We start from the raw sequence: 12,368 nt of genomic DNA, 5'->3' as shown, positions 1-12,368 counted from the left end.
TCCAAGAACAAATTTTAAAAGGTTTTAGTACTTTTTCAAGGGAAAACCGGCATCAGTCTTTCTTCAGAGTTTCCATTTGTTAATATCGACGGAAGCCAACTCCAATCCTCGACCGGAATGGTTACTTTCTTTAACTCTTCACAAATTCGTAAACCTGGTTGACAATAATCCTGAGCTTAATATCACACAACACATTCAACTCTGTTGATGAACCTGATGCACCTTTCAGCACTCTAACATGTGGGGCCGGGCCTATTTTAGGTTCGCAAATCTTTAAGACCGGACTACAAGGTGACTTATTAGGAATCAACAGAGTTGGATATTGAGACCCATCAATTCTCCACACTTTGATGCCCCATTTCTCAAATAGGGTAATGTTGGCAATTATTTTACTGACAATTTCATCACTATGCCAAGTTGTAACAGTTATTTTGTTATAAGAATTATTACAATCTTTCTTAAACTCCACTGATTCCAAATCATCTGATGTTACATCCTTCAGATCTATAATCGCATTCAATAATTGTAAGATATTTCCACGGTTCAAAATATCATAAGGGCCTCTTGTAGTGTACTGAGGACAGAAAACTACTTTTTTAATTTCATACAAAGGATCAAAGGCCTCTATAGCCTCCTTATTTTTGATGCCAACTGACACCCTCTTCTCGGTAGCAGAGGCCAAGATAGGGACTGTCAATTGACTCAATACATGGGATTCTAATGACTTTTGATCATAAGTACATGGTGGGTCAACATGATCTTTATTGTAACATTGGTGGTTAACATTATTTACAATTTTCTGAGTGATGATATTTTGTTCACCATGTTGGTCAACCAATCCATTAGAAGACTGTTCATACATTATAGCCCCCGAAGTCATTGGAACAGGGGCTTTAGGCCACATACTGACATTTACCACATCTTGGATGGAAGTATTAATGAATTGTCCTTTTTGTTTATCTTTTGGAATAACCACAGGTACTTCTGTAGATCTAAAAATCGAATAGAAGACTTTCAAATCAGGTTCTTTAGGCACTTTTCGATCTTCAGTTACTACCACACTGAGAGATTTTTTGTCCTGTGATATTTTATTGTGGGTTTTCCTTACCTTTTTCTTGCCCTTTTAGACAAAATCTTGGGGTTTGTAGTAACACCTACTACGTGATTTGATTCAGAGTGAATCATATTCACCTCAGTGTTACTAATAATGCTTAGTGCTTGATTTACCTCTGAACAGACCATATTTGATTCATCGGCTATTAAATGAACCTTATATTTAATGCTTTTAGAGCTAACTTGCGCTACCTTAGGTGTTTTCAAATTGTTGGCATCATTTGCAGGGTGATCAATGTTTTTACTATTTCTCCTATTCATGTGGTCGGGTGAGGTTGCCTATTTATCTGTGGTAATCATCCCGGGTTGAACTGGACAATTTGAATTTTTTTTTGCAACAGTTAGATTAATATTTTCTTCATTGGTGATTAATTTACTATGGACTGTTCTACCTGACATCAGTCAAAAATACTTTTATTTGATTTATAAAAATCATAAAAGGGTGGGTCTTACCACCATACAAACAGCATGTACGTCAAAAGGTCAGCATGAAAACAAAATTAAAATCACCTAAAAAAATCATAAAGTTGAAACCTAATCTTGACAGGTTTAGACAAATACACAATCACAGTATACTATTATAAAAATGTGGCTGAGGGAAGACGAGGCTGTCTCATTGGAGCTGCTAAACGACTGATAATTGGTCTAGGAAGAAAGCGAGAACTTTGGGGAACGAATGAGTTTGGTGAAAAATGCACATTTTAACTCGGAAAGGAGAACACAACCTAGAGAGGTGAAAGCGAGGGAGTAACCATTAGGAAGGGGAGTGGGAGTCCGGGGGCAGCCGTGATGAGGCCGGTTGGCCGAAGTCATCTTTAATTATTGCCTTGTTTTCTAGCTCTTTTGCAGCATGAGCCAGGAATTTTATAGTTTTGCAGGCTAATTGTATCCGGGACCCGCTGAGGCATTCTATCACAGCCGCCTACAAGTTCTCACCTGGGCTTCTCTTAAAAGTGGTAGCAAAAGTGTCTTCCTTGTTTTCTGCAATGCAGGGTATATGCATATTAGATGCAATAAAGACTCCGTGGGGTTGCCACAGAGACGACAGGCAGAAGTTAACCAGGACCGTTGCCAATTGGGGGTGAGGTCTTTACTCAAGAAGCATCCCAGCCTCAGAAGGCTTAATTTCCTCTTATAGTAGTCCCTAAAGCAGTCTTGCAAATATGGCTGAGGTTTCAGATGTTTGTAAGTTGACAACAGGATCCAGGCATGGCTTTTTCCGGCCACTGCGGCTTTGTCCATTAGCAGCGATGCTTGTTTGATGGCTTTGTTGGTGAAGTGTTTAAAGGCGTTGTATGATATGGGTGAAAGCCAGGTTTCTTCCAGCTTTAACGAAACCAGCGCTTGCCTGAGAGATTTGTATATTGAATTGGAGGGTCCGGCCTGTTTTTCTACCTCTAGCCAGCAGAGATGGGCAAGGGTATCATCTTCAGCATCCCTCATGCGCCAGTAGTATTTGGCCAGAGCACCTTGTCTTGCCGGAATCTGATTAGTTAGTCCATATTCTAAGCGTATTTGGGCTTGTGAGATGTGTCTTGGAATTGAGAAGAGGTTTTTAAACAGTCTGGATTGGGCTAGATTTAGCACTGTGGAGTCCCTGATTGCCATCATTTCTGAGCCATATGTAAGCGATGGCAGGAATTTGGCAGCTACAATCTTTAGCAAATGGCCGGTAGAACTGCCACTTAGGTGTGTTTGTATGACATCAGTTTTACTTCCTGTGCCATGGAGCTAACGATTGACGGTAGATCTGAAATGTTGTCAATCAAATGTGCACAGGTACAGGTTATTAACTGACTCTTTATCTGCTTGGACTTTAGTAATCAATTTGGTCCATTGAATAAGTTTTGCATCAATCCCTACTACATGGGAAGCCAATGTATTTAATATGTCTACCTGAATATCTAATTTATCTGAGTGGAAATTAAGAGCGTTAGTGATTGAATCCATAGTATGGAGTAAAACTCCCATATTCCACGCTCAGAGCTAGAAGCATTATCATCTATATCACCAGTTCTAGCCTGAAAATTCCCATCAAATGTAGTTAATAAAGATAGATCCACTGAGTTAAACTGATTATTTAAAACTATATTTATGGGTTTACTTTGGTCATTTGAGATGGGGACTTTTTTGATACTAGCTATACCTGGAACCAGTAATGATTTATTAAGAGTAAAACTGTTCTCCAAAATTATACTTGACTGGTCCAAATTAAAAGGTCTTGCGTCGCCAGATTTGTCAATTTGGCCAATCGGACTAGAAACTAGTTCCACTGTCTCTGGTATTAATATTGGACCCCCTTTGCGAATTCTAACTCTTCAGCAATGTAATCTAGCTTAAATACCTCATCGCTTATGTTCTGATCCAAGCCTGAGGAGATGTTAATCACTGATCCAGTCTCTTTTTGGCTACCAGCTGTCAGATTACAAAGCTCCTCCTGTCTAGGAAATAAAAATTCAGATATCGCAGCAGGTTGTGCAGCAGAGTCCTGCAAATGAATTTGAGCTTTTGACTGTAACTAACCGGAAGAAGTTAATAGTAATTTAGGTGTTAACAGCAGTTCAGCCCTTTCTGAGCCGGAATTTTTTATCCTATCTTGAGAGTTAACACCATCATTTAATTCCTCTATTTCTGAAATCAACTTAATTTGTGATAATGCACAAGGGTGACCTCTTTTTACACCTATTGGCGTAGAGGGTAGTGGGGATGTTACACAGACATTAACAGTCTCATTACTTTTATTTCCTTGTTGTTTCTGAGGCTGTTTTTGATGGTACTTAAAAAAACTTTTAATAGATGACTGGCTAACATGAACTGGATTTTTGCAGTTTTTACCGGAATTTGTAGGGGAAACTACCATTTTAGCAGACTCACTTATATGCTCCTTTGCAGAGGCACAGTCATCGCTACTTTCCCCATTATTTTGATACAGCTTAGGATGAAACGCAACATCTATACTTTCCTCCTTTTTACGTTGCTTCAATTGAGGTTTAGGTAGTGCTCCTCGCTGTCTGCCTGATCTCATTTTCTGCCGACTACGAGCTAGAATAACGGGATACCGGACAATGAGTCAACCTAGCAAGACCTTGCCTCAGGAAAGGTGCTGACTGCCTACGTCGTCAGAATCTCCACTCCTCCATTTTTATACAGTTCATGTGCGATCAAAACAGTGAAAAACAGGACCACCTGTGCCTACTCCTCTATCCCAACTCCCTGCAGGTCAAATCAGACTCCTCTCCCTCACAAGACCGCTTGTGAGCATCAGTGGGCGATATCGACTCACACCCCCCTCATGAGTCTGCTACAACTACCCAGCACTTCAACAACGGCTGGATTCAGGACTCTCGAGTGCTCTGCCTACACCGGTGACAAAGAGAGGCCAATCGGTGGCGCCAAAAGCAGAGGGCGCAAAAACACTCTCCCGCACTCCCCCGTACTCCGCACTGGTAGCATCGGTTGTGGCCCTGGGTCGTCTCCCTCACACAGCGTACAGCGTGCGGCTCGCAGCTCCACTCAGCCGCTCAGCCGTTCAGCCGCACCCGCGTCTCCTCACGATAATTCGTTGTCCTGAGGGCAGGTCACTTCAATCGTTGTGGACGTTGCAACAGAATCCTATGATACAAGCTCAGCACTAATTTGCTCAATCACTGCGAGTATGGCAAGAAATGGTAGTGGCACTGGGCGCCGAAGGGTAGAGAGGTGCTCCTCACGGCCCCTAAAGGAAGGCTGAAAAGCTCACGGGCGCCCTTCACTCGTGGCTCCCGCAGCTGCAAACTCCCGGCCCTCTCCTAGCCACAGCACTCCTCCACATACGGCTGGCTCTTTCCTAGCGGCAGCCCTCCTCCGTACGCAGCTGCTCACCTCACCTCCTCTCACGGTGCCTGCCTGCAGCTAGTCTCTCCTGACCGCGACACTCCACTGCACTCTGCTCTCCGCTCGCGGCTCCTGCAGCTTATTGACTGCAGGATTGACAGAAGTAGCAGGGATGGCAGAACTGACGAAAATGTTGGCGGGAATGCTGGTACTCGCGTCGCCTCGCACCACACACTGAAGGGGAGCGGAGTGGAGTGCTCCTTGCGGCTCCTTTCAGCTCCTCCTCGTGGCTCCACACTGCTGGCGTATACCAAAAGGGGAGAGAAACGCTTGTGGGCTGTTCTTCACTCGCGGACCCCGCAGCTGCTCACTCCAGCGTTCTCTCCTAGCCGCCGCAGCACTCCTATGGCTGACCGGCTGGCTGGCAGGCTGTTGGGGCTCAAAACGAAGCCCGCCCGCCTGCACGGAACAGCGGAGCAGCGTCTTCTTCCTTCCTCCTTCCTCCCTCAAGCGAGTAGCTGATTGGCTGGCGTAATCTCGTCTCCACGAACATAATAAAAACCAAACAAAATACTGGAGCAATTTGAGCACATCGGAGTGCGTGATTCAAAAACCTTGTAAGGTGATTATCTCACATACATACTGTCTCTTTATTCTTTTCACCTCACACACACACACATAATTATTCTATGGATTTTAAGTCTTGCATACAGTTTGTATGCCGATTTCCTATATAACATTATGCCAAAACACAAATAGCTTGGTCTTTCGATTCATGGTGGTTGCTGTGATGTCCTACTGTCTTCTTATCCTCCTAGGAGGACAATACTTTGCTGTATGAGCCTTTATAAAGAGTCCTATACTAGCTTTGGCCTTCCATTCTGGTCACCGAAAATCCCTCTAGTCTTCCCTTATGAATTATATAAAATCACAAAGAAATAAACACTTTCTCTGTTAGAGTTTTACGGTGACAATACCCACTGACAGGGGACAGTATAACAAGGCGACAGTAAAGTGCAGTATGCATGTCCTAGGCAATAGGCAGAGGAGCCATGCACTTGGTCAACGACAAGTGTAAAGTTGATGCATAAAGGGAGGTACCTGGGTTCTGGACAGTTAATGCACCGTGATGAAGTGCAGTGAAATAAATGTGTCATTTGTATTCAATTGACATCAACCTTTCTTAACCACGCGTGTATTAAACAAATAACTGCGGAAGGAAATGACTCATAGATACATACTTCACTGAGATGAAAATTTAATTTTCAGACAGGCCGATGAGGATGTTTGCCTGAATTCAGAGCAAGGAGTTTTAGCAAAATAGGAAAAGGGCAATTATACTTCCCTCACCATCCCTAGGACATGTTTCTGTATAGTGAAATCATTTGCACCTTTCTCTTCCCATCTAGTTTTTTGGGGAGTTTTATAGAGCGGGAACTCGGCCCGAAGGTATCAAAGCGCTTTACAGGAGTACCAGTTGCATTACAGACGGACACATTAATTTTTAGTCACAGGAAGATCAGGGGCCAAATGTACAACCCTTTTTTGCGGCCGCAAATGGGAGATCCTCCCGTTTGCGCCTGCAAGAAGGGTAATGGCATGTACAAATGCTATTTTGCTAGTCACTGACTCGCAAAATAGCATTTGGAACTCCCGCTATTAGGAAGGGGCTTCCCTTCCTAATAGTGAGTCACCATGCCATGTACAATTGTTTTGCAACCGCATTTGTGGCCGCAAAACACTTGCAGTTTACCACCTACTTCAAGGGGACCCCTTCTCATTTGTGAGTATGTGAGAAAATATTTTTAGGAGCAGGCAGTGGTCCCAGGGACCACTGCCTGCCCTTAAAAAATTGAAAAATGAAATTGAAAAGTTTCATTTTTCTTGTTTAAATGCATCCCGTTTTCCTTTAAGGAAAACAGGCTGCATAAAAAAAAGACTGCTTTCTTTAAAAGCAGTCCCAGACATGGTGGTCTGCTGACCCCATCCGGCCAACATCCCTGAGAGGGCTAGCCATTCCTAATGGGGTCGAAAATTGTGCCTGCCTCATTAATATTCATTAGGCATGCAATTTGCACCCCCATTAAGAATAGCAAACAGTTTCTGAGACACTGTTACACATCCCAATTTGTGAGTCGCAAATACAACGCAACTTGCGAGTCGCAAATTGGTGGGTCGTACATCTGGCCCTTGGTGATTTGCCCGGAATCACAGAATGTTGGGCCGACGCTGAAACGTGAACCCAGGTCCCCAGCTTCGAGGTTGACTGCTCTAGCCATTAGGCCACATCCTCTGCCTGCTCCTTTATCGCAATTCTAGTCTACATCCTATGTTTGGAGAGAAATGTATGTGAATAGGTTGTAGTAAATGAGTGCCCAAGCTATCGGGCAGTGCCCTCCTCCCACATCCATTATTTGTAGGTAATGTTTCATTTTGTATAAAAATGTATTGCAATATGTAATATGTTCACACACTACATACATGATTTGATATCCCACTTTCTGGTATGGTGCTGACTTCACTGTCTATTACACATTGAGAATGTAGTAGTTAGTTATGCAAACCCCTAGAGATAGAGTATCACACAAATAACCTTTCTTAGGATGGAACAGGTGAGTGGATGCTTCTGTTAATTATGTTTTCAATACCAAAGGGAATGTTACTGCTGTCAGAAGTATCCAGAATCTGTTGATTATTTTTTCTTTAAAAAAATATTTGTATTGGTTTTTTTACTTACAACATATGACAAATAACATATAATCATCATTGCATTGCCCATACAGGGGTGACAGCCCATGTGGCTTAGCTTCTGGTAGTACAGTTTCCTCTTAGAGCACATAAGCTTGAACGTCCCTGTCTTACATCAATCCCACATATAACATATAATCATTGGCGCTTTGTGCTGGGGGTCACCGTCAGGCTGAAATGATATTTGACTTGTGTTCAACATTTTACATTTGCATTGCTTCTCCTTTTTTTGATAGGCCTTTAAATCTTCAGTGCACCCATTTGGAAAGCTTCTGAAGACCCTTGTTGGGGTGTTCCAGGCGACATACTCTGGGTTGGGAGCAAGCAAGCACCTCCTAGACATGGCACAAGAGGAAGTTAAATACCATGCTGACAGAATCTGGGGGTTCTATAGGTAGGTTATCTGGCAAAAAAATTCCTGTACAAAATTAAGTGTGGAAAATTAGTCACGTTTATCTGTTTGTTGCAATCACTTAAACTTAATACTCAAAAAATGTTATTAGCAAACATGCACCTAGAATGCACTACTGGAAAATAATATGGCTGCTCATGTAAGTAGTATTAACTTGTAATCTGGAGTAATTCCCCACCTTGGAAATACTAATGCTGTTTTAAGTGGACACAGTTTGCACTTGTAACATTGGATGTTTGTAGCATGTGTGGTGGTAGATACACATTATTTGCACATTCCTGCTAACTAACCAGTGCTGAACTCGAACATTACAATTTGATGTTATTTAATGAAACTTCAAGCCCTTTCATACTGTGTAACTCTACTCAAAGTCCATAATGCACATGGGTCACCAACTTCATGTTTTTTTTTTGTCAGGGGCTCGTACGTGTAGCTCAGTGGCGGCTGGCACGGCTCGGGGGTGGCAGTGCGGGTGAGGGGGGAGTGGTGATGCGGGGGTGATGGGGAGGAAAAAAGATAGGGTTGTGGGGAGTAAAAAAGATAAAATTCACTTACCTCTTTGGCCGGCCTCCTCTTTCCTCCTTTTCCTATTTGACAAGTCTATAACGGAAGCAGGAAACAAATAGGCGTCTCCAAAGCCAATCACAATGCTGCGTTGTGATTGGTCTGAGCACTGTGGTTCAGCGCTCAGACAGGCAGTAGGAGCCTGTGCATGTTCTGCATCAGGCTGTGAATTACAGTCTGGTGGGAAACATGAAAAGTGCGCAAGACTGTTTGACTGGCCTAAGACGGCCGGTCAAACCATCATGCGCACTTAAGTACTCAGAACTCTCCCCCTGCTCTGTGAGCAGCCTCACCCCACCCCGTAAAACTGCATCAGCAGGGAAAAATAAAATTATGACAACAGCATGCTGTTAACATTTTATTTTTCCTTTTTTGCACTGCTCAAGGAGGAGCCGCCACTGGTGTAGCCACAGCTCTGGGACTGACGTATTTGTTCGCTATGACTTCAGGCCCTACAGCAGTTATTGTATCCAGTGAAAGATAATGATCATTTTTACATTTATTCAAGCTATGAAAACAGACAATGCAATGCACAGAGAGAGATTGGTGGTCTCAATTCGATTACAGAAGATTTGGCCTTGGAAAATGTGAGCAGATGAAACACACACCCTTCCATTTCTGCCTACAATTGAAGATCAAGTTCCATGGGCTGACCCCAATGGGTTCTGTAACATCTGTCTCTTTCCTGAGCATGAGTACTTGACATGCAATATTTGTCTTGCAATCTGGTTTAATAAGACATTGAGGTATTGTAGGGAAAGGTGCTTGTCAAATATAAAAATGCAGCATGGAGCATTCTAAGACACCCCAGATAAAGAGAACAGGACCCATTCAACATTGAAAAGAAGGAAGGACCCCCCGGCACTCCGCCGCCCAACCCACGCCCAGTTCTGAGATATTCTTCTCAAGAACCTCGAGCACCTTTGGTGAAGGAAAGGTACACCCTTCAGATTTGATGAGACTACACACTAAGGGGTTGATTACAATGCCATTCCGAAGAGCTCCAAATCGGATTTGGGTTTGCCGATTCCGATTTGGAACCCTTGTTTCCGGCTGCATCGTACACAGTTCCCAATGACTGATTACGATGCCCGGAAACCATTCGGGCTGTCCGAATCACTTTCGAACAGCATTTGTACAGACCAAGCCATTCGGAGCCGATTAGTACAGCTCTATGGGCACAGTTTCCAAACTAGCGATTGCGATGACCGATTCGGACAGCTGTTTCGATTCGGTGTGCCTGAAACACAACAGCTGTCAAAATCTGTCCTTGGGGGGCCGTAGATGGCCCTCCTTCACCCACGGGCCTTCTAAATCACCCAAGGGACCCCCCTTTCTAACAATGCACAGTGTGGCAGGCACCGTGGGGTGCCTGCCACAGGGTGCACGATTTTCCCCAGCCACCCCTTTCTTCAATGGGAGCCTGTGTTCTTGTTCAGAATGCAGGCTCCCATTGAAGTCAATGGGAGTCCAACCGAATTGTATCCGGAAGCATCGGGATGCATTGTAATGGGTCGGTCAGACTCGCAGAACCCGAATCATTCGGAAACTATTCTGAAACTGATTCGGTCAGAAGAGTTTCCTTACGAGATTGACATCAGCTCCTAAGATGAGCCAAGGTCCATGAGTACCACCCCCAGCCAAAGGATAGAGCCAAGCCCCCATAAGCAGCCCTAAACCAAGGCAGACCCAGGCCCAGAGGCAGTCAGGCATTAAGCCCAAAACCACCAGGATAAAGGCCTCTGGTCCACCACTACCAAGAGGTGTCAAGCTACACCCAATTGCACTGCCCTCTTATGCAAAATCTGCAGAGTCCACCCTCAGAGCTGAAAACTGCTCCTCTAAAGTCGGACAAAAAGTTAAAGCCGAAAATTCTCCTCAACACCAACCTCAGAAATCTCTGAAGCTCCCATCCTCGAGAGACTTGCAGAGGAGCTCAAAGCCAGACAAAAAGCATCTCTTTATTCATCCTAAAAAGACAGAATTCCAGCAAAGCCACACACAACCAAAGCAGGTGTCCATGCCACTTCTAATTCACAAAAAGAGGAGGCAGACTTTAGAGGAGGAACACGGCTACGGTAAACATCAGCACCAAGGACAAAAAAAGCACAAAGACCAGGAAACAAGTTCTCCTCCTCAACCTCTCACACCCAAGCATGCACTGCATGCTCTACCACCATGGTCACACTCACCTCCTCCTCCACCATCATGGCTACACTCACACCATCCCCTCCACCAACAAGGCAAATCTCACAACTGCCCCCACCTCTACCTCCAGTTGAAACCCCAGAATGATCAGTGCATTCCATTTCATACCTAGGCAGCTTTTATTGGGAAAATAATACATATGACCAGCCCACTGGTGCACAAGCCCCTGTCAGAGAGAAACTGAGGAATTTACTCTCTCCTAGAACTGTACCCTTTGTCCCATTCTTGACCTCAGGTCACTCAATCAATTTACCTGACAGAGCACTTTCATATGACTACCTTGCAGCATGTTATCCCTTTGCTTTGTCAGGGGGACTTCATGGCGGTGTTCAGCCTACATTTGCACACCCACTGCTGACCAATACCTCCAGTTTGTGAAAGTGGAAAACATTACCAGTTCACAAAATTACCCTTTGAGGTTACAACGGCCCCAGCGATCTTCCCCAAGTGTCTAGTGATTGTGGTTGCTCATCTGCAGAGAGAGGGTATCCACGTCTTCCCTTATCTCAAAGACTGGCTGAGCAACAGCAGCGATATGCAGCAATGTCCGGCACACACTCAGACAGCTCGAATCCTACAACACAGATAAGGGTTTACTCTAAATACAAAGAAATCCAGCCTACAACCTCAAGAGAACTAAGCACTTCTAGGATCAGTCTAATGGGTAAGGGAAATCACTCCTAAACCACCAGATTGGGATGGCATTTCAAAAGCTGGCGCCTCATTTTAAGTCTACTCAATGAACTGTAATGAAGTTGCTGGGTATGATGGCATCTTGAATAGCAATTGTATCACACACCAGATTACATATGTACCTACTTCAACAGTTTCTAGTGAGGTAGGGGTCACTAGCAGAGTGTCAGTGCAAAGATCTGTTGTTGATAAAGCCCAGCACTCTAAGCTCTCTGCAATGGTGAAACAGCAACAATCTGTTGCTGGGCTGCCTTTCATAGTCCTCTCTTCCTCAGGTGACTATTACCACTGATGTACTGCTCATAGAATGAGGCAGACATCTTGGTAACATAGCTGTCCAAAGCATCTGGACTCCTCTTCAAAAAGGAAGGCACATCAACTACCTGGACCTACTAGCTATTCACCTAGCCCTTAAAGCCTTTTTTAACGTGTCCATGGCAAGATAGTTCTCTTAAGGATGGACAACATGACAATGATATATTACATACATAAGCCAGGAGGTACATATTCCCTTCTTCTGTCAGCTATGGCTCGACTAATCTAGCAAAGGGCTGTCTGCCACAACGTTCACCTCCTGGCAGTATACATTCAGGAGTAATACAAAATGCCCAAGCTCCACCCCCAGGTCCCCACACTCAGTCTGTTGGCAATGGATTGCGAATGAACTGGTCGTGAACAATTGCCTCCATTTTTCCACCTCTTCCACTCACTTCATATGTGATGAGAAGAATTAGGTAAGTCTCAATGACCTTATTGCTAATTGCACCAGAGTGGGCCAGACATTACGGATACTCAATACTACAAGAAAAATGCCTCA

The 12,368-nt window shown here is 44.1% G+C and overlaps 1 protein-coding gene across 1 annotated transcript in view; it reads left to right on the top strand.

Annotated features, from left to right (window-relative positions):
• Positions 1-12,368, top strand: part of ALS2CL (ALS2 C-terminal like) — a 719,895-nt gene that overhangs the window by 586,507 nt on the left and 121,020 nt on the right. The window contains exon 20 of the mRNA XM_086941072.1: positions 7,911-8,068. Coding sequence (XP_086797198.1) covers positions 7,911-8,068 — 158 coding nt within the window. The remainder of the gene's footprint in view (positions 1-7,910; positions 8,069-12,368) is intronic.

This window comes from Lissotriton vulgaris, chromosome 10 (assembly GCF_964263255.1).
Source record: "Lissotriton vulgaris chromosome 10, aLisVul1.2, whole genome shotgun sequence".
NCBI classification, from domain to species: domain Eukaryota; kingdom Metazoa; phylum Chordata; class Amphibia; order Caudata; family Salamandridae; genus Lissotriton; species Lissotriton vulgaris.
The sequence above is the reverse complement of the archived record's forward strand: the minus strand, read 5'-3'. Positions and strand labels throughout refer to the sequence as shown.